Raw genomic sequence first — 23,029 nt, 5'->3', positions numbered from 1 at the left:
TCCTTTTCTGCTATTTCTTTCCAGAGTCCTCAGTACATTTCCTAATTAATCACTCCCACTTAATTTCCTAAAGCAATCACATCCTCCCCACAGGCAAGCAGCCTCGTCTCAGGCAGAAGCACACACACCAGCTGGTCCCACAGCTACGTGGGAGTGTGTGAGCAGCTTTTGGACACAGACCAAAGAGTGGCACAGACGCAGGAAAAACGCAGCTTGAGAGCTACACTCAGAGGACACTCTTCCCGTCCCAGTGACATGTGGGTTTCCTGGTGATCAAAAGGACACTGAGATTTGGTTCTCCAAGGAAACCCCAAGATGCAGAAGATCCGGCTAGAGCATCCCAGGATGCAGGGAGACTCTACCGGTGGCTACTTTGTGATTCCAGGCAGGGCAATGCTGGCGAGATAGGAAGGCTTAGATTCTGCTCTCAGCTTTTCTGCTTATCTGTTGTATGAATTTGGACAAGAGCTTTCCTTTGGTTGAGCCTCAGTTTTCCCACCTTTAAAATGAGAACGGTAATATATGCCACACAGTGTGGTGTACTGTAAGGAAAGAGCCACAAATGCGACAGCCTAGAGGAGCCTGGAAGCTGATATCAATGAGGGAAGTTGGGCTGAGCCAAAGAAAAATAACATGATGCCAAATGGCAGCTGACACACAGTCTCAGGGTTGGAGTCACAACAGGGAGTGGTGGGGACTGCGGTGAAATGGAGACATGCCTCATCTAAACACTAGTCAACCACTGCCACAGAGCCAAGCTGAACCCCTGTTGCCAAAATTTCCAATTTTTTTAAAAAAGAAGCCAGAAACGGATTTTTATATGAATTCACGAATCTTAAAATGTTGGCAAGAAATTGACACTAAAAAAAGCAAAAAACAGAAAAACACCAATATGTGAGTCAATACCATGTGAGCCAAGCACAACACTTTGGAGGGTAGTTTTGGCCCACTGGCCACTGGTTTGCAAATTATCTCCATGTAAGTATTAATTGAGACAATGTAATAATATATCAAGCACTTAGCTATGCACATAATACATAATAAACACTCGATAAATGGTAGCCGTGGTTATTATTATTATTATTGCAGTTAACTTCTCTGTAACTCAGAACCCCCATCTGTGACAACGGACATAAGGCTCATGGACGTCTGAGAAAATCCCTGAGGGTACTACAGAGGTTAACCATTGTGCATACATATTGATGCTGCTTTATTAACTGAAACGCACTTCGTTGAGATTAGATAGGACAGTGGTTCTCAACCAGAGGTGATTCTGTCCCCCAGGGGACATGTGGCGATGTCTGGAGACGTTTTTTCGGTTGTCAGACTAGGGAAGGGTGCTACTGGAATCTAGTGAGTAGGGGTCAGGGGTGCTGCTAAATATTGTAAAATGAGTAGGACAGCCCACAACGACAATAAAACATCCCGCTGAAAATGTCAATAGTACTGAGGTAGAAAAACCCTGTGTAGACGGAAGTTTCCCTTTGCATCTCCTTTGTAGAGAAGACTTTATTAAGACAGAGGTGTGGACAGGTTCCTGCATGGCAAAATACAGGAAAGGCTACAGGGTACAGGGAAAGAGGGACGGCAGTTGGGAGAACAAGCAGATATACAGATAATTATCTCCTCTAAGAGTCCGAAAGCCCTGCTTTCACTCTGCTTCCTATAGAACTTTTTCATCATTGTCTTAACAACTGTCACGTCAACATATTTCCTTAAAAGATACTGCTGAAGCTGCACCAATTGGAAAGTAGGATCTGGGGAGACTGAGAACTTGAGAGAGAAGCTGCTGGAGGCAAGGTCACTCAGCAGGTTGCAGGGCAGACCTGGGAGAGAATCCTCTTGGGTCCTGGTCCAGGTCCCTCGGGAAGACATCACTCCATTTTGCTGTTGTCATAGTAATTATAAATCAATTCTGTCTACCCATTAAAGCAGTTATTCCATAGAATGTTCTCACAAAGCATTGCTGACCTCGCCCTAGCTATTTTATGAATGTAAAAGTAATCAGATTTTTGTATATTCTATAATTCCAGCTACATTTACCATCGGCCTTCACCTCAAATGGTAAAAATAATCTGGGTTATATTACACCGTGGTTGTCATGCATTGCTATGACTGCTCCAAACAAAGAAAACTGCTAGAAGCAAAAGCAAGCAGTTCTAGTTCACCTTACGAGGGGAAGGGAAAGGAGAGTGACTTTTATCAATTCCTACATAATGCTAAGTGTTTTATATAACGTATTTAATAGTCTCTATAATTGGGAACTTTTCTTTAGATCAGTTTTCTCACACACTGCTGCACATCAGAAATACCTGGGAGCTTTACAAAATCACAACATCTGGGAAGCACCTCAAAATCATTAAACCAGAATCACTGGGGATGGGACCCAAGCATCAGTAATTTTTAAATCTCCCCAGGTGATTCCAACGTGCAACCAAGTTTGAGAATCAGGATTTCAGGACTCATTATCATTATTTTACAATGATGCTGACATCCTAAGAGCAAAGTGAACCTGCCTAAGGGCACCCAGCTGGTGAATGGTAAAACTGTGATTCAGACCGGGGTCTGCCTTTCTGCAAATGCCAGGCATAATCTTTCTCATTATGCCACTTTCTCCCAGAAGTTTGCTATCTGTGGCTTTCTCAGGTAGAGTTATTTGGTTGTAAGTTTGTGAACTTGAGCAAACGGGAATTCACTAGAAGGCGATCAGGGTCTTCTGGATTCAATGGGAATCTCAAAAGCAGGTCTGGGAAAAAGGAAAGCAGGCACGTCTCGTCCCTGCACAAGTGCTTAGATGATCTGGCAAGCCATCATGTCCAGTCTCTTTGTCCCTCTGGTTCAGATTCCAGTTCCAGGGAGGAAGCACCAGACAGACCTGACTTGGGTCATGAGCTCATCCCTTGACTAGGAGAAGGCAAGGTCCCTGATTACAAATCCACCAGACTGTATCCTGTGAGTGCAAAAGACAATATTCCTCTAGGAAGCAAGACTGAATCCTGGGCCGCCACAACACAACACGTCTACTATGATGGAGGGAATGGAGGGACTTATGCAAGTAAGCAAGAAGACATAAGACAGTCTCACAGGTACACTATGAACTTCAAGTAGAACTCAGCAAAAACCCGGAAGCCTCTGTAATCAAAATCAATGAAACAGACAGGGTCATTCAGAAGAAAGTTGCCATCGGAAAAGTGGCCATGAATGGCCTCAAAATCATTTGCAAAATATTGTGAGTTTGTGCATTTTTCTAAGAACACGGTCAATTTATTTTATCAGATTATCTAGACTTTTTTTTTTAAAGGATTTTAGGAGATCTTAGGGAAGAAAAGGAGAAGCTCTTAACAGAGCTCAGGTCCCAGAAACTACCTGGAAAAATGAGACCTGGTGTCCTAGCCTGGCACCACACAGACAAGGCTGGTAGAGCTTTGCCAACTTTGACCCAGGAAAACAACACTTTTCAAAAAAAGCAAAAACAAAAACAGACACAGGTAAGAGTTAGCATGTTTGCCTGTAGTTACACAGCAGTAAGGAAGAGGATAGTCCCAAAGGAAAAAAGAAATCAAGGAAGCCGAGGGCGCTCCGGGGTCAAAAGCGAACAGGGGCCATTACAGTTCAATTGCAGATGTGTTCAAACAGAGCACTCTCCCAAGCTGGCTCCTTGACAAAGGGCCAGTTCTCTATCCTGTGAGGCTTTCTTCCCAGATCTAGGTATCTACAGACCCTAGTATGCAGGGACTTGAAAAATGAGGCTACTGTGTAATTAAATATATAATTACAATTAAACATTTAATTGTTCAATGCATAAATTCATGGATGAATCAATATACAAACAAGAGAACTATAATTGTTAACTGTGGTTACTCAGTATACAGGTACCATGTATTAAGTCCCTACTAAGAATCAGGGACTGAGCTATAGTAGCTTTAGATGACACGTTACCTAACCTCACAATAACCCTAAAAGGTACATACTATTATACTACACCCATTTTATAGACGAGGCTCCTAGGACTCCAAACAATGAAAGGACTGGTCTGTTGAGAGTAAGCGATGGGATCTGAAACCAGATCTGTCAGCTTGAGCATCTGTGTGCTTGCCGCGGCTCCAGGATGCCTCACAATGTTCATGAGCATCAACTATGTGTTGGGCATTTTGCTAATTCTTACAACAATCCTTGAAATAGGTATTACTGTCTCCGTTTTTTTTTAGATGAGGAAACGGAGTCTAGAAAGACAAGTAACTTGCCAAAGGGCACATTGTGAATACAGATTTTTTAAATCCAAATCTCTCTGGCTTTAAAGCTCAGGGACTTTCCAGCAAACCTCCTGCCTATCTAATTCAATTTGATTTTTTTAAATGTGTTGACTTAGTTTGATTTTCACAAGCATTGTACAAAGCCCATAGAGAAACATAGCTCCTGCCCTCAAGAAGCTTTTAATCTAGTTAGGAGATTAGCTACACAGTATAGAAAATAACGATGATAATTACACGGCTGTAGAGTTTTTTAAACATGGCCACAAATTCTTTAGGACTTCTTCCTTGGAGAAGTGGTTCCTACACGTTAACCTGGACTAGCTTGTGTTGCTTAGAGCAATAGAATGCAGCAGAAGGAATACTATGTTCTTTCTATGACCAGTTCATAAAAAGCCAGGCGACTTCTGGGTTGTATACTGACACAACCATTCTTAGAGCTCTGAGCCTCCATGTAAGATGTTAGGTCGCTCTAAGGCTGCCATGCTTCAAGGAAGCTCAAGCCACATAGAGAGGTCACATGTGGGCACTCTGGTCAACACCCCCAATGGAGCCCAGCCTTCGAGTCAAACCACCTGGGTGCCAGACATATGAGTGAACAGCCTACAGATGATTCTAGGAGTCACCCATTCGAGTCTCCCCCAGTCATTCCCATTCTCTAGATGATGCCTCATACATCAGGGAGCAGACACAAGCCACCCTACTGAACCATGTCTTAAACCCTGACCCAAAGCATCATGGAGCATAATAAAATGGCCATTGCCTTACAACACTAAGTTCTGGGGTGGTTTGTTAATCAGTAATAGGTAATCAGAATAATGGCTTTTTGAGTGGATATTTAATGCCAGGCACTGTCCTCTAAGCTTGACATGTATCACCTCATTTGATCCTCCAGCAGCCCAAGGAAGCAGGTGATTGTTAAAGAACATGCCCAGGATTGCTTTAGCTAGTGATGGCATTCAAGCCCAGATCACACTAATTCCAGCGTCAATACTGTAAACTGCTCTGCTATAGAGGAAGGGAAATTCTGTCTTTGCAGAAAGTCTACAAAGCCCAAATCCAATCAGTCTTAAGAAACATGCTATTTTTGAAACTAAACATCTTTTTCTTTCTTAATTTCAGAAGGCTTACTGTGGAACTGAGCTAATTATTTGAGCCTTAATCAAGGACCAGCCACTCCCTGAAGCAGCTGTCCTGGCCTCTCTACTGCCTCCAGAAAGTCCCTTGGGTTGGTTGGATATTGGCTCCAGTTTAAACCCCAAATCCCAGCCCCTAGAAGTAAAGATGCATAGGGCTAACATGATCCTTGGAGATCGTCCAGTCTACTCCCTTCATCCCCTTATAAGACGAGGAAACTGAGGCCCAGAGAGATCAAGTGACTTGTCCAAGGTCACACGGTATGTCAGAGGTACAGCCAGGTCTCCAAATTCCCAGGCAAACATTCTTTCTACTACACCATGCTGCAGTTGCTAAAAATTCCCCAGAGCTGCCTCCCTCGGCCCTCCTCTTGACAAAGCCGTTTTCCCCGCCACACGCCCACACAACTACACACAGTCACATTTGGCGAAAGGTGCCCTCAGCCCCACTCTGCTCATGAAATGCTGTTTTGCAATGGGGCCTCTTTGTTCGTTAGCAACACAAAGAAAACTGTAGTGCAGTCTTCTCAGAAGGAGATGTTTCTTGTTTTAAAGACGGAAAGAGAGCTTCCTGGCTGAATATGGCTCGAATCAGCATGCAGCTCCAGTCGGGAAAGAACCCAGAGGAGATTTAGGTCTTTGCAAAATTTCTAGAACACACGAAGAGGGCACATGGCAGGAAGAAGCTTATGGGAAATGTTTCAGAAAGTATTAAAAGGTACGCCTAAACAGAGTAAACAGAGCAGATTGGTTACCATCTTGTGGTATGAAGTAATTAGAAGGAGGGGGCGGCACTAGAGTCGTTAAAAACTCTCATGAAGCGACTGGCCTTCCCATTTTGGATTTCTGCTCTAGTCCTGTTTCCCAGCTGTCTTTTTGATCAGGGATTTTCCCTTTCTAGACCGTAATCAAGCTACCTCGGTGCCTGGAGCCCTCAGGATAGGCTCTGAAATCCCAAGTCACCCATTTGGTGCCTTTCCTTTGGTTCCACATTATTCCTCATTGTTTGTACTAGATTTGGTCTCTCTTCCATCTCCCTAGTTTCCCTGATTGGCAGAGGCCTCCTTCAGCTCTGAGTGATTGTTATCGAGGCCCAAATGCTGTGATCAAGGATGAAATGAAAGCAGGACAAACTTCTCATGAGGGCAGCTCACGCCACAAAGCTGAGGTCCCCACCAATCACAGCTCTAAGACATGTCTCTGTCCAGGTGGGTTGAGAGCAGTGGGGAGTGGGTAGACCAGATGATCTCCAGAGATACTTCAAAAGCCTGAAACCCTCTTGGCTAGGGGAGGAAATGAGAGAGGGAGGGACAGAACCAAGTTCCATGGCAGAAATTCAGGACTTGTAAGCTGGCAGCAGATGGAAAGAAAAGTGCCAACTTCTAGCAGGAGGAGATGTAGTGCATGCATTTCTTAGGGCTACTGCAAGCCCCAGGTCCTCCCTTCCGGAGGATCAGGTGAAGGCCACCCAGGAGCCACCCTCCTACACCCATGCACAGCACACATCTCCAGGCACAAGACAAGATCTCCAAAAAGAAACTGGGCCAAATGAAAGTTCTCAGACCCCTCCCCCCAAAGTGATAGGTCTTCCCTATCACCTTCCCCACGCCTAGGCAAACCTGCCCAAACAGCCAATTTCCGTCCAAAGCCCCCCCACCTCATTTTCCCCTGGGAAATCTCCTACCTGCTTTGTTAAACCTAAGAGAGAAGAATGAGTGAGTGAGTACCACAGGGAAACAATGGCCAGTGGTCTGGTTACAGCTGGACTGGCCCAGGAGGGGCAGCTGGCCTCCCAAAGGAGGCCCTGTATCTCTTCATGGCCTCAAATACTGCTGCGCTGTGCGTCAGTGTTTATGAAATGCTTCTCAAATAAGGTCAGTGTTCTACACAGAGTTAGGACTCTAATAAAATGCAGAACTTGTGCTGTTTGCCAGCCAGCTGCGGAGGCATACTGGAATTCTTTCTCGGATACAATTGTTCTCAGATTAATATTTTCCCCATGAGTTTTTTTTTTATTCTACTTGTACTGTTTTTTTTTTATGATGTGTGAGGTTTTCTACATATTTATACCCACTAAAAGGGATGAGTGGGGCTTGCTTTCATCAGTGGTTCCTGAGGGCTTGGTGTCCCATCCTTCATCTCCCGCAACACCCCATAAATGTCCTCTCTGAACCTAGCGTGGTGGCCTTCGCCTTGTCAGTCACTTGGTGGGAAAGGATAGCCCAGATTGATTTCCACATTATTTTGAGCTCCTCCAGTGATGAGGACATTTCACTTGCCTTAGTCATCATTGAAGGCACTCAACAAATAGCTCCTTTAAATGACTGCATCCTTCACAGAGCCCCTCATTTGGTTCTACTTTCTTTTTTTTTTTTTTAATAAATTTATTTTACTTTTGGCTGCGTTGGGTCTTCGTCGCTGCGTGCGGGCTTTCTCTAGTTGCAGCTAGCGGGGGCTACTCTTCGTTGTGGTGTGTGGGCTTCTCACTGCGGTGGCTTCTCTTGTTGCGGAGCATGGGCTCTAGGCGCGCGGGCTTCAGTAGTGTGGCACGCAGGCTCAGTAGTTGTGGCTCGCGGGCTTAGCTGCTCCGTGGCACGTGGGATCTTCCCGGACCAGGGCTTGAACCCATGTCCCCTGCACTGGCAGGCAGATTCTTAACCACTGCGCCACCAGGGAAGCCCCTGGTTCTACATTCTTGGAAACTGCCACTTATTAATTACTAAGGCAAAAAGTCCTCTCAACTCCACGCACTTGGATTGCCAACATTGGTGTGAGGCTATGTGTGCATTTGTAAAAGATGCGTCTTGATAAATGAAAAGGAAAACCTCAATAAAAGTTCGAAAACATGGGTGACCCTGAGCAAGGCCTTTGAGTCCGCTGAGTTTCCTCACCTGTAAATATAAGATTCTAAGATGAACCCTGATCATCTTTCAGATGCAGGATTTAGATACTGTGGGTGGAATCAGTAAGGTATTCCCACGGCACTAGATTTAGGAGACATTTGCAGACATCTGATCTCAGTTAAACCTTGCATCAGATCTGTGAGAGAAGTGTTATTCCCACCATTCTAAAGGTTACAGATGAGATGATTAAGACTCAGAAAGATACTCCTATAAATTTCTGCAGTTAAAAAAAATGGATGGAACCCAGGATTCCACCTAGGTCTTTTTCCTCATTAAAGGTTATATCACACCATACTCTCCACTGGTTTCCCATTCAGACCCCTTCGAAACCCAATGTATAAAACACTTTCTACCTATGTTCTAGAGCTTGGCAGAGATGCAGAGGAGAAAAAGAATATCAGGAAAGTGCTAGATGGTCCAGAAACTTTTGTAACACATTTCTGAGCAGGACAGCTCTCCAATGAAATCATCATTGCTGAGCTTTTCAATCACAGAAGAATCTGCTCTATTCTCTGCTTGGGCTGCAGGGAGTTTAAGAGCATGTTGTATGTAATTCATCATTCACAGAGTCCAGCCCCAGAGGACCTCTACACACCACCCTGGGCATCATAAAAGGCTTCAGATGGCCATGAAGATGAAGTCTGAAGTTGTTTTCCGGACACAGCCATGGATTGGGAGTCTCCAGTCTCCAATGAAGATCCTACGAAAATCCAATCTCAGGAATTGAAGCTTAGATGGTCAAAGTCCAAATTCAGTACTAGGCAATGGAGAGCTACACAGAGGGCAGGATCGGGCAAGAAGCCAATCTGGAAGGGTCAAGGCAGGGGCCAGGAGCTGCTCAGGCTCCAGGAGAGATACACAAGATGCACAAGTCCATGGTCAAGCCCATAAGCCTCAGATTAGAAGAGGACCATGGACACATTATGCAGACAGACCCGAGCCAGGGTATACACTAATTGAGGGCAGGGGAGCAAAGAGTGGGTATGCTAGGTAGCAGACAGTAACTAGGGAGGCTGAAAAACTCAAGAGGGAGTCAAGCTGGGTGGTTAAATGTGCTGGCAGACTTTCAGGAATGACAACGCACACTGCTGCCAAAGTGCAGAATGAATCAGGGGTCAGGAACTCAGACTGGCATTTCGGACAAGAGAAGAGAAGTATGAGCCCACACAAGTAGTGATAAGACCGTGAAAAGTGAGGTCACATTTAGTCCAGCCAGGATGCATCTTATACGCATCCCGCACCAGCAGGACCCGATCTCAGGGTGGCAGGAGTCCAGAGATCATGGCGGAAAGAAGGCAAGTAGTACAACTAACTGAAAAGGAAGGCGATCCCTGGCAAAAGCTAGGCAGATACTCGTGGGGGAATATATTGGTCAAGAAGGCTCATCAGAACTGTTCCTGGAGAGTTTATCCCCTCAAATCCAAAATAAAAATTCATAATAATTAGCCACATAACTATGGTGATATTCTTCCTAAGACTGGATTCAGCCCTAAACTCCCGTTAGATAAAACTGCCTTAAGCGCAGCTCCTGTCATTTTAAATGGGGCTCAGGCCCTCTTAGGTTCCATGCAACCGTGAACTTCTGCGAATCTAAACCACGTTCCCACTTCTACCCATGGGAACCCTATTCACCCTCAAGCTCCAATTCGAATGTCACCTACTTCCCCAAGCTGGACAGGATGGCTCCTTTGCCAGGTGTCCAGAACATAGCCATGGCACCCCTCTCGGGATGCCTTACATCAAACAGGTTCTCCCTGATTCGACTGGATATCACTGTTGTTTTCTTTTTCTTCTGGTTGTTCTTTGAGAATTGGGTTTAGAAGAGAGGTAAGGGTGGCTGACAACCTGGGGGAGGAATGACATGACCAGTGGTTGGAGCGCAGACCAGAGACCAGCCTGCCTGGATAAACCCTGGCTCCACTTCTCCCACCTGAGGAAGTTACTTCACCTCTCTGACTTTTTTCCTTACCTGTAAAATGGGGACACAATGAGTTCCTGTCTCACATGATCGTCCAAAGATTGAGGCCATGCATATAAAGGGTGAGAAAAGCGCCAGGCGCAAAGAAGGGCTCCATAAATGGGAGCTGTCATGGTGGTGGTGATTGTTGTTGTTATTATTTACAAAGATGTCGGGAGTGCCTCAGCCCTCTCTGCTTCATCCTCCATCACATTCATTCCAAGCACTACTCAAGCAAATGAGCCCTGTGCCAGTGGGCGCCCCGGATGGTAAAGGAAACACTCTGAGAAACTCAGGCTTCTCAGGTGAGCCATGCTGCTGAAAGAAGGGCCCAATTTCTCAGGCTCAAATATTTTACAGGAGAGAATAACACACATATACACATCAACACACACACACACACACACACACACACACACACACATATACACACACACCCCACATCCCATGCTGATGGGGCTTCTGGCACCAGCCTGACAGAACAAGGATGAAGCAAACGTTATGAAGGAAAATGCTACAAGAAACCAAGAGTTTCGAGAAAATGCAACAAACGGGAATTAAACATTAATAGGAAATCATTCCAGAGAAAATACGAACAGAACCCCAGGGAAAGAAGATGCTACAGGCTAATAAGACCGCAACATTTTTATCTACCCCAGCAGGAAAGAACAGGACAATGTATTTTTGTAATCCACACCCCAGACCACAGAAAGACTTGGAAAAAAGCAGAGAGAACTCTTGTTGATTATACTGACAACCTGGATAAAGATCTGTAGGGCAAGCTCACTAAAACTGCAGAGGAAATGAGGAGAGGAGTGGTTATTATGCTAGAAGGGAAAATCAAAATAAAAATGTTCCTGAAAAGCTGATGAAATGAAACTATTTGCCAAAATTTAATTAGGATAAATGCAAAGTGTTGCACTTAGACGCCAAAAGGTCAAGTGCACAAATCTGGGATGGGGGGGGGAAATAGGATCAACGGCAGGGAGGGTTGGGGAGACACTGGGGATGCAGTGAACAGCTGGGTCAAAATGAGCCAACGCAGGGGCGGTGGCTGTCCAAAGCGAAGAGGTCCCTTTAGCATGCACTGATAGAAGGTAAGATAACAAGAGAGTGCAAGGTCTCATCCCAACTAATAAAAGGCAAAGAGAATTGGAATCTATTTAGAGGAACATAACTATTTAGAGGAACATAACTGGGAATAGGGAGACTGCCTGTCTCAAAGTCTAACACGCACAGAATAGTTGAGGTGATTATAAAAGTTTATGGAGAAAAGGGAAGACTTGGGTAAGTGGGTGGTGAGAAATGCAAGAGCAATAAGACGTTTGAAATCCTATCATTTGGGAAAAGGATTCTGCTGGCTCTATGTAATAACAAGTGATGGGAGATAAGTTCAACCCCCAAACAAAGAAAAATTTCTTCTTAGAACTGCTTTTAAAAATAGAATAAATTGCCCTAGAAAGTACTGAGTGCCTCACCACTAAATGTAATCAAACCAAGGAGAATGACCACTTTCTCCAAAGTCGTGCTGGTGGAAGATCAACCTGTACATGGTTGGAACTTGGACAAGAGGACCCCCTTCAACCTTGAAAATCCATATTTTTCCAAATCAGGTTTTATCTTGAGCATGCTATGGAAGGAAGACTACAGTCAGCAAGAATTATGGTAATCAAAATGATAGGAATATTTATGGAGGATGCACTGTGATTCAGGTAGTCTATATATTCAATACTCACAGCATCCTATGAAGGGGTATTATTATTATTCCCATTTTATAAATGAGGAAACTGAGGTCACCCAGCTAGTTAAATGGTAAATTGAGGATTTTTAATCACACACTCGTGACAATGTTTCCCAGGGAACGGCTGTATCAAACATGGTGCTAGCAACAGACCCACGGAGACCACAGAGAGTGGGAAGGAGAGCATAGCCTTTGGCAGACCCGCACTAGCAAGATACCAACCTAGGTCTCCAAGCAGAGGATTCTTATTATGAGCTCTTCCCACCTGAGTAAGATGGGTTTAAATTTAAGGCTGGAGAATCACGAACAATGGAGAGCCTTGAAAACGCAACACCAGAAACCACAGCCGGGCACCCTCTGATCTACTGTATCCAGAATGAGTGGTGGTTCAGAAAACCTCTCAGGAAAAACCATACCTTGTTATTTTTTTGTTTTTGTTGTTTTGTTTTTCCCGCAGTTCTAAAAAGGGTTAAGACCACCTTACATAATGAGGGTGGAGCATGCTAGTAAATACAGCTGTTTCAAGTAAAAGCAGTAACAGAGGCAGACACGGGAAGTCAGTAAAAGGAGGTATTTAGGGAAAGATGGAAGGAATGAGCATTGAAAAAAAAAAAAAGTCAGGGCCAAAAATTCCCCATGAAAATCTGACCCCCCAAAATAAATAAATAAAACGCATTCCTTATTTAAATATACCACAAAGCAGCATGCCCATGGAAAAGATATAAACCACTTCAACCGTAATCCCCGTTTTATGGAACAGAGGCCAACCTGGGCTTAGCCGGGGAGGAGAGGGAGGGAACCAGGCACAGGGAGACTGGGCAGAGCCTACGTGCAGGCGAGGAACTTGCCTCGACAGGCACACTTCAAGTGGCCATCTCCAAACTTCCAGCTGGATGGGGCCCGAGATGAAGAAATGGAAGTAACAGCTGTGGTCACTATCATTAAGAGTTCGTGGAGGCCTATGTGCCAGGTACTGTGTTGAGCACTTCCTGTGCATTATTTCATGTAATCGCCCCCCAGAGGACCATTTACTTGTCACCCTTTACAAGTAAGGGAGGGTAGGTGGAAAAGCAACCTACTGGGCCTTGTGCTGAGTGCATCACGTGGACTGCCTCGGGCCACATTCACAGCATTTCCGCAGGGCCAGTGGGATTACCATCCCCCTATTATAGGCATGGAAATATGGTACAAAGGGATTCAACAGACAGCAGCCCAGAGCAGCGGAGTGACCCGCCCCAGGTGCAACAGCAAAGATGTAACAGAGCCAGAATTTAAACCAGAGCTGTCTTATCTCCAGAGCCCAGGCCTGAACCAGAAGGCATGGGGGCTCTGAAACCTTCTTGCACGTCCCACTCAGTGCAAAAGATCCCACCGCTCTCGGACCCACTGTTCTCACTTTCCAGGGGAGAAAGCACTCAGTGACAACAAACAGAACTGGGAAGAAACAAAATAACAATCGAAGTGGCAAAAATGCCCAAATAAACATGGCTCAGCTCATGGCAAAAGCAAAACTTAATAGTGAACCTAATACTTCGATTAATACAAGCAGAGCAGCAATCAAAGACCACAGAGAGTGCAGGAAAATGCTGATGAGCTCCTGATTAGAAAGTCGCATGGTTTAGGTGCTCAGGATTTCTAGCTCTTTTCATGGGCATGTGCACAGTAGGAGTTTTGCAAGGTTGCTAAGCAACGTCTGGCAACCAGACTCCAGAGTGGATCGCTCATTATGAGTCCTTGGTAACTCTAGTAAGGCAGTCATTTTAGTTCATGAAAGACAAATTTTAGAAACCCTTAATAACTCATATAATAGGTTACTAATAAGAGGCCCTTAGCCATACATAAAAAATGCAGATCTATAACTGCCCAGCTTTCACTTGTAAGAACTAAAGGCTCGTACTTTTGAGATTCATCATTCATTTATTCAACACATACTTGTTGAAAACGTACTATGTGCCAGGCGCTGTTCTATGCTATGGGGAAGAGGCCCCTGACAGTTCACCAGTGAACTACAGACTATACACCAAAAAACCACAGACTATACTAGAATTCTACTTTTAGGAACATGAGGCCCAGAGAGGTAGAGTAATCTGTTCAGTGTTGCACAGCACACTGGAGGCGGATATGTTCAGCTGCTCACGTCCAGGCCAGTAGGCTCGGCAGGAGAACACTGCTTCCCGGAAAGGCCACGTCCCCATGGTTGGTCAAGAGAGGCCCCCTGATCCACCAGCTTGCCCCTGGTCCGCTGAGCTAGCCCCGAGGGCTGGCAGTACCAGGATGCAGGGCTTGGCTGTTGAGCATCTTGGAAAGTCTCCCACTTGACCTCAGGACCTCTGTGGTCAAGTAAGGGAAAGCCTATGACACGGTGTTGGTTTTTATTGGACCCAACCACCGGCGAAGCTTGCCGTCATCTGGAGTGATGGAGAAAATTAAGTTACCACATTCTCACGTTTCAGCCTTTAGCCCGTATTCCTTCGCAAACAGGAAATGTTTATTTAAATACAGCAGTCTCCAGCATGTTCCAGAGCCAAGTGAAAAACCAAAGATGTCCACTCTTGCCCCGCTCCACTGTTCAGGCCACCACCTCGCTGCGGGTGAGAAGTAGGCCTCTGCCTGCCTTTAGGCAGGACGAGGCAAAGGGGCCCTGCGTGACAGTTCATTTTCATCTGTCTCCTCTTTTTCCAGGCCGAGATTGTGGTTGGAGAAGAATTACATCTGTGGGCTCCTTTTGTACTCAGAAGGGTAAACGCAACATCTGTTTACTCTATGCTCCATGGTAAATGTTTTGTTTCAGGCACCACCATTCACTTCCTCTCCCCTTGTCCTCTCTCTTTGCTCCACGGATAATAAATTACACTGAATTCTCCTCTGCGTTTATTTAGCTTTCTTGTGGGTGTCACCTCCCCATTGAGGGGAAAAAAAAAAAAATGTCGGTAGTTTATAAACAACAGAGAGTTTCTCTGTGTGATGTGCTGACATGATGGAGAATATGCTAGAACACAGACCCCTAGCTCTGATACCAGCTTAATTATGAACAATTTAACAGGCCCCGTTCCAGGCCTGAAGCAAAGTCCAAATGGTGACCACATTATCCCATTATCCTCATGGACGTTTGCTTTAATGGCGTGCCATGGGTGGACAAGGCCTCACAAGTCAACACTACCAGAGCAACAAACCCTCCCTCCCCACACACACACACCTCTTCATAAAAGCCTCTTTGGGAGACAGAACAGCAGGAACAGAGAAGGGAGAAAATGTTTCCTCTTTGTTATAAAACACAACATAAACATCTGAGATCAGAAAATGGATCTTAGGAAGGTCCCGAGCACCTGACGGCAGTGCTGACAAAACTTAGCCACATGAAAAAAATGAGCCCTGAGAAGTTTAAGGGCTCACTGAAGGAAAGTTCCTTCTCCCGTCGTTTGCTTACATTCTTTAAGTTGGATTGCTGGTTTTCTTCTGTATATGCCATGATTTTATACACAGTTACTGGAATGCAGTGGACGCTCAAGTCATGTTTGTTGAATGAATGAAGGGAGGAATGAATGAAAAATTCCTCACTAAAGAAATCCTTAGCATAGCTCAGAAATGCCACCGCCCCACAAGAGTTTGCAAAATTGTAATGTTACAGGTGAGTTGACTGAGACAGGGTGTGGGGTGATGAAGGAGTATTGGGACTCTTGGGAGACCGCACCTAATCCCTGCAGTAACTCTGACCCAGCCTGCTTGTACAGGCTGCCCCCTCTCCTGGGGAGGGAAGAGACTAGAATGAGAAGCCAGCCGCATCACCTCAACGCACCCCAACCAAAAAGACATCAGTGACCAGAACAAAGGCAGAGGAGACTCAGATATTCCAAAGCACCTCCTACTTCGCCAATGCCTGCCGGTGGCCATGGCAGCAGGGGACCCATGGGAACGCCCAGGACTCTACCCAGTCTCTTCAATTATAGAGCAGATGTCCAGCCCCCAGCTGCCTGGGTCTCCTGGGAGAGGTAGCACGGTGGCATGCTGGCTGCAATGCTGTGCCTGCAGCTTTTGAAGACCTCCTACATGCTAGAAGGAGAGGGGCCCACTCTCCTTGGTGTCTCAAACATGCAACACGATTCTGAATATCAAAGAGAAGTAGACTCAAGACCCCAAAAGGAGAGCTAATGTCAAGGCAAGTCAAATGTTTGCAGGGTGTATCTGAAGCAGCAGCAACTGCTGCCTATTTTAAGACCCCAGCCCACAGAGAACCCTCCCAGGACCGTCTACGTATAGATCTTGGCCCAAGCTGAACCTTGTTCCAAGGATGTCCAGCAGCGTGGTAGGGGGTATGGACTTAGGAGCCAGACGTGCTCGAGTTCAGACACTTAACTAGCTACTACATGACCTTGAACAAATGACAAAAAGGCTTAACTGTAAAGTGGAATAATAAGCATTACCTTTGTAACTAATGATCATTGTAGAGATTCAGTAAGATAACACATGTAAACAAACTGAGGCACAGAAAGCATTCATTAAACATTAGCTACAGTTATTATTTCACTAACTCATGTGGCTGGCCCTGGTGTTGAGGAGGGAGAGGAATTTAGCTTATAAGTTACAGGTTTCCAAAAATACCACTAAAACAAGATTTTCACTGGCATGGTAGACTATAATGTCTGAGTGAAGCTGTAGAAACCTGGATTCTGCCCTTTTATTGCCATCCCCTGGCTGTGTGACCTTAGGCAAGTCATTTCACATCTCCGAGCCTCGTTTTCTACACATACTCATGAAGGTTCAGCTCTAACCCTCAAGGATTGTTTGGTTCAACCCCACAGAATAATCACTGCATTTGAAAAAAATGTCTTGAGCCAAAGGAAAGCTCCAGGAAAAAGGCAGTTCTACTGAGTCTCCGCTCAGGGACACATAAAAAGTAAGCGGAAGAGAAGTGGAGTGACAGGAGGTGATTAACAGGAATAACACACTCTAGGACAATACATCTTAGTCTCTGGCCCACTCTCCTCCAGACGAAAGTCAAGAAGGCAGAATCTTGAAAACCCATGCACCTACTCTAAGACATGTGCAGAAGGGGGCAGCGGGAGAGCAAGGCATGCAGAAATCTACCAGCTAGAGCAAACCCTCACCCACTTCTGGGCTGTGTTCCCAGTCCAGTTCCACCCCCCTCTACCATTTCTCCCTCCTTCCCCACTCCCCAACTGCAGGCTAGGAAGAGCCCACCCCAGAGTCCAAGTTTTGAAATTGGTCCGAGGATCAAAATGATAAACGTTTCCAAAACGTTGACATATGAAAAGTAAATATTTGGTTGCACAATTGGGGTTAAAACGAGGGTCAATCCACCCCACTCTCCAAGCGCCTCTCCTCTTGCTGCCAAGCCCAGGATCCGAGGCTGAGTGCGGTTTGTAAAATTATAGCGCTGGGTCTCATTTAAAGGGCTGTCAGCATTTCCATTCTCCGGCCCGTTTGGGGAGGCATTTATAACCGAGCCATAAAAAATTCACCGGGGCTGCAACTTGGCATCTCCGAAGCCGCGCTCCAGGCAGGGCGGGTTTTGCAAGCACCCACTCTGAATTGGTTCGGTTCCTCAGAAGTTAGACCTTCAGACACACTCTCAACTTTCCTCGCAAGGGCAGCCAGCGAGCGGCTGGCCCATTCTGATCTCCAAGCCGGTCACAGTTTCTCAGGCCCTCTCTCCTGTCTCCGTGCCCTGACGCCCCATCACCCTTCAGCTTTCTCCTTCGCCCCCTCTTTAATGAGCGCGGACCCCTTACCCTCACCCTACGACCTCCCTGTCTGCAGTGTCATCTCTCCTCGCCTCCTGCCAGCATTCTCCTTGGAAGCTGTCAGCTGGCCCTGCGTCTAGCACTCTCACCCCTGGAGAAACATTGCTCTTTGCTCATCACTGGGGTCCTCGAGACCTCTCTCCCCAGACCTGCCCAAAGCCACAGACCCCCAACTCAGAGAGTGAAGGACCCGATGCAGGAGAGGGTGAAGGCAGAGAATGCAACTAGCGCGGCCAAGGAGAAGGAAGGATCTGGCGCCGGGGGGGACCCCTCTGTGGGACCCAGGTGGGTGGCCCGGGTGAGGCAGGGCGGGGCGGGGGTACTCACAGGCGCTCGGCGTTGCGGGGGATGCCCCGGGGAACCGCCCGGAGGCCCAGCCCGTGGCAGTCCACGCTGGCGGCGGAGCAGGTACACTTGGTGGGGCAGGCGGCAGCGGGGGGGCCGCTCAGAACACTCGCCAGCGCGAAGGCCAGCACCAGGCGGGCGCGCACCGCGGCGCCTTCCTCCGTCCGCCCGGGGGCCATAGTGTGCAGGGGCCCGCGCCCGGAGGAGGTTGCCTCGGCGGGGCAAGACGCGTGGAGCCCACGGAGGTGCGCTGGGAGCACGGGCGGCCTGGGGAGCGAGCGGCTGAGTTGGCGCGGAGGAGGAGCGAGCTCGGCGCTCAGGCGCACGGGGCGCGGGCGGAGCGGGGCGCGCCGGGCGGCGGCGGCGGCAGCAGCAGCAGCTCCATCGGCGGGGCCGGCGCTGCCCCGCTGCGCATCGCTCGGAGTGCCCAGGTGCCGAGCGCCCCCTGGCCCCGCTGGCCCGCGGCCCGGGGCGCGGGCCGGGTTGGGGACCTGGGGCGAGCGCAGTGAGGCACGGGCGCCCCGGGAGGTTCGGCTTGGGGCTGGGCTCGGGAGCGCGGCGGCAGTGGCGGCGGCTGAGGCACGGGGCGACCGGGTGAGCTGGCCGGCGCTCGCTCTCTCCATTCACTGAGCCGGGCAGACACCGGAGACGTGGGGCCCACCCCTCCCGCCCCCCAAAAACGCCAGCTCCGCCTCCCATTGGCTGCGCCGCGCGTCATGTCGACTAAGTTGGGAACTTTGCTGGAGCAACCGAGAGCTCGAAGGGAGGAGGCAACGGAGGAGGGAGCTCGGCCAGCAGGGCCCCAGAATTGAGGCTTACTCACGCTGAGGAGCCAAGGACTGATCAGGCTGGTGTCCCTGAGCTGCGCATGCTACTCAATATTCTTTCCTTCTGTCCCAACACCGTCCCGCAAGGGGGCATTTGAGTACCCCGACCTTATAGATAAAAACTCAAAGTTCGGAGAAGTGAAGTGACTTGCCTGGTCACAGCCACGAGGGACCCCAAGCCGCGGCCCTCTCATTCACCCATGTTTCACTTCACAGCCCATCGAAGCCCATCAAGCTACCTCATCTACAAAGATCCTACCTCATCTTGGCCAAGATCCACTTCTTCCCGAAGGACCTACTCTATTGACATTACTGCACTCCGCGGTCACAAATGTCACAGAAAGTGGTCATCTGAGTGGTTCAGGACGCTGCTGGTAAACCCTACCCGTAGGCCTGTCCTTCTTTGCCCAACCCCAATGCCTGCTGTGCTGTAAAAGTAGGGATGGCAGGGCCTTGGACCCCTGGATTGACAATGCTGTGTTCCTAGTCCTTGAGCTTCTGCCTCCTGACCAGGTGACTCTGGGTCAATCGTGTCACCACTGGGCTTTGATTTCCTCAAAACAAGGAGGCCACAGCCCTGTCTGGGCCCACCTCACTGGGCTGTTCGGAGCATCAAAGAAGAGAAAGTGTTTTTTTCAAAAGAGTCATTTGCATGCAAGGCATCCCTTCTGCCCCCCCCCCCCCATGCCTTCCTCTTCCAGTGGCCGCTCAAAATTGGCCAGGTCTGAGCTTTTCCAGATGCTGTGGGGAGGGACGTGTGTTAGAGGCTCCATAAATACTTGTAGGAATGATTCTGTTTGTTTGTTTGGAGGGAGAGGGCAGGAACTGGAGGAAGTATTGCCCAGACTTCCTTGAGGTCTGCTCACACTGGAAAAATCTGAATGAGCCCTGTACACACACACACACACACCATCACATATACCCACTTGTACACAAGCATGCTTACACACTCACTCTTAGACACATTCACACTCGATCACATATAACACATGTGCACATGCACGCTCACACACACACTCACATACCCCGTGTCGTTGACAACAACTCCGCTCCTGAGAGCTCTTCCCTTTTCTTTCACATAAATGCTATTCTGATTCCTTCTACTTCATTTTCCTTCAAAGGAACTTTGAACTGCTTGGACCACATTCTGTGAATATATAGTAGAGGTGCAGATTTTATTTTATTGTACTTAGCAGATTTTCAAAGTTTCAGCTGCAGGCACCCAACTGTACGTACACACACGCACACGCACACACTTCAGCCCCTTCATTATTCATAAACACATTAGGTGCAATTTACTGCTGTTATTCTTGGGAGCAGCTTTCAGTACAGATGCTGTTGTCATCGCCCTCTGGTGGTCATAGAGGGTCTAGGGGTGACTTCAGCATTTAAGAACTCTAAACATCCTTGCCTCTGAAGCTTTCCTCCAAACCTTGAACCAATTTAGTACCAGGACTGAGGCAGATGAGAGAACTGGGCAAAGGCCCAAGGGCACACAAGCGTCTCAGACTGTCTGGGGCAGAAAAGCGTAGGGTTTTCTTTGTTTTCCCAAATGCACACTAGAGCATGTTTTGCAATCCCTTCAGGCTGGGCCTGGGTCTGGGCTGTAAGCACAGTATATGTGTGTGTATGTGTGTGTGTGTTGGGGTGATGTGGGTTATTTTCCATTTAAGCTGCTGGGAGGGGGATTCATGAACCTGACTAGATCTTTAAGTGACTTCACAGGCATTCAAGTTTGCTTTTCCCTGGGAGGGCCACCTTAGAACAGAACCCAGAGTCAATTAACCCAAGGAAGGAGCAAATGGAAGAAACAGGAGGTGCACAGGACACTGGAAGCCCAGAATCATGGAGTATTTGGGCTGGAACAACCTTAGACATCACCTAATCCAGCATCTCTACAAGTGTCTTCTGATGATGACTAGTTCCACATGTTTCTTCATGGGGGGAAAAGCTTCCTTGGGCAAAAATAGAGTAAGAAATGCTGTTCGCGTTCACCTCTCCTGGTGACTGCATCACAGATAAGTGTATTTAAGAGTCCTAAAATAAAGAAAGTGGCTTAAAGTTTGTTTAATTCAGTTCCCCAGTATCGCGGGCCCTTTTACGTGTAAACTTAATACTCTTTTGGAATTTTTGGAGAACCCCCAACAAAATTCAACGCTTGCATTTAATAACATGGAAACTAAGTCTCAGAGAGGGGAGGGCACTGGTGCAAAGTCACCCAGCGGACCAATGAGAGAGCCAGAGCCAGAACCCAGGGCTCCCCATGCCTAGAATGGAGCTCCATCCACTGCCCGCCCTTCACTGATTCCAAGGAATCTGCAGAATGTGTCAGCCTCCCCATGGAAGAATTACTCTCCCTAGAGAAGTCTAAGTCCTTATGAGGTCAGGCTATTGGGTAGGACTTTTTATGTCTAAGTTCCAGAGATGGCTTTTATACTCTGTGGTATGAGTTTCAGAGTTCTACACAAGTCTCCTGGGATTTTTGGATTTTTTTTCCTAATTAAAGAAAAATGTTCCCTTTACTTTTCCATAGATGTCTCAGAAGCAAACTACCCACCCATTCCCCCAGGAAAAGCCACCTCAGACTTTACCTGTTTTTTGTCTCTCGGTGTAAGGCACCACCATTCACATGGCCGCTGTAATCGCTTGAGGTTTTCTGGTTGCAGCAATAACTAATTGAAGTAAAAAATATATATATGACTTTTTAAGCAGGCTTTTGGGTGGCATAAAAATTTAAGGAAAAAAATGAAGAGGGAGGTTTCAAGAAAGACAAGAACCAAGGCAGGAACTAGGTGCCAAGCCTAAGACTTCCAGGTACCTAGGAGGAAAAGACTGCTTGGCCTGCTTACATCACGTGATCACCCTCTTGGCCAGAAAAGACAAGAACCCATGGGTGATGGTTCTTTGCAAACTACACTCAGCAGGGCAGGCGGGAGTGGTGCTCTCAGAGGAAAATCGGGGAGCTATTAGCTAAGAAAAGTAAGGGGAGGCAAAACAGCACCGAAGCATCTTCCCTCTGCCTCATACCACAGCCATTCAGTTCCTGAGTCCTGTTAATTCTTCCCCATGATTATCTTCTGAATATGTCCCCTCTTCATCTTTGGTCCTCCTGCCACTGTTCAGATCCTGTTTTCATACCTGGCCGTTGTTCACATGGGTCCCACATTAATTCTCTAACTTTGTTTTGCTCTACCAATCCATCTTTTGCTCTGACGATCAAGGGACCTTTCTAAAATGCAGATCTGACAGTGCAATCTTGAACCTTGAAATAGATTTCTGTCATTGCCACCTCATCTCCCACCACTCTCCCCACACCCACTCAACATCCCTCCTGTAACATCCTTTCCTGTTCTTTCCTATCTGGCTCCCCCAGAGTCAGTTTAGCTGTCAATTTCTCTAGGAAACCTTGCTGGGCCAGACTATTAGATTCTCTAGGGCAGTCACCATATATAATCCATTTGTTACAACATTTTATTATAAAATTTTTCAAACATTCAGAGACATCTAATCCATTTTTGCATGCTTGATGCCTAGAGGTACAAATAAATCTTTGACATTTGATGAATGAATAAATGAACAAATCCATGAATGAATGATCTTCCCAATCAGCTAGCATATTTGATAGTCTTTTGTTGCAGTTTTACTTACTTTGATCAACATTGCTTGATCTTTGGGGGAGAAAGAGGTTACATTCTTTCAGAATTTCTGGGAGGGTTTTTTACTAACTATATACACTCTCTCTTTATGATATGTTTTCTCCTACCCCACTGAAACTTAGCATTTATGCTGGTCATTCTCTAATGGATTGCCCAGATCACTCTCTGCCCACTGTCACCTGGTTCTATTCCCAAGGAGGCTGACCTTAATGGACTGTATCACCTGCACTTCCTTGGGTCTGGTCATGTGGGGAACTAGCAGGATATCTGAGAGCTGGAGGAGGGAGGCCAGGGCTTCCTCCACAAGGGCTTCAGTCTGGCAGTGGCTGCCTTCCTTGACTGAAGGTCATAATTCATGTCCTCTAGACCTCCTAGTCCCATCCCCTTGCCTCTTTGGGGGTAGCAGTAAGAACAGCTTCCTGTTATGCTAAACCTGGCAGTCCCCATCCCTT

General features: G+C 47.1%; 1 protein-coding gene across 2 annotated transcripts in view; it reads right to left on the bottom strand.

Annotated features, from left to right (window-relative positions):
• SLIT3 (slit guidance ligand 3) overlaps window positions 1-18,273 on the bottom strand; it is a gene marked incomplete at its 5' end in the record, with an annotated part of 610,658 nt that extends 592,385 nt beyond the window's left edge. For both annotated transcript variants that reach the window (XM_082835732.1, XM_082835733.1), the window contains one exon: window positions 18,077-18,273. In XM_082835732.1, the coding sequence (XP_082691858.1) occupies window positions 18,077-18,273 (197 nt within the window). The remainder of the gene's footprint in view (window positions 1-18,076) is intronic.
• Between the last annotated feature and the right edge of the window lie 4,756 nt (window positions 18,274-23,029).

Source organism: Leucopleurus acutus (assembly GCF_964270905.1).
Source record: "Leucopleurus acutus genome assembly, chromosome: 3".
In the NCBI taxonomy this organism is placed as follows: domain Eukaryota; kingdom Metazoa; phylum Chordata; class Mammalia; order Artiodactyla; family Delphinidae; genus Leucopleurus; species Leucopleurus acutus.
The sequence above is the reverse complement of the archived record's forward strand: the minus strand, read 5'-3'. Positions and strand labels throughout refer to the sequence as shown.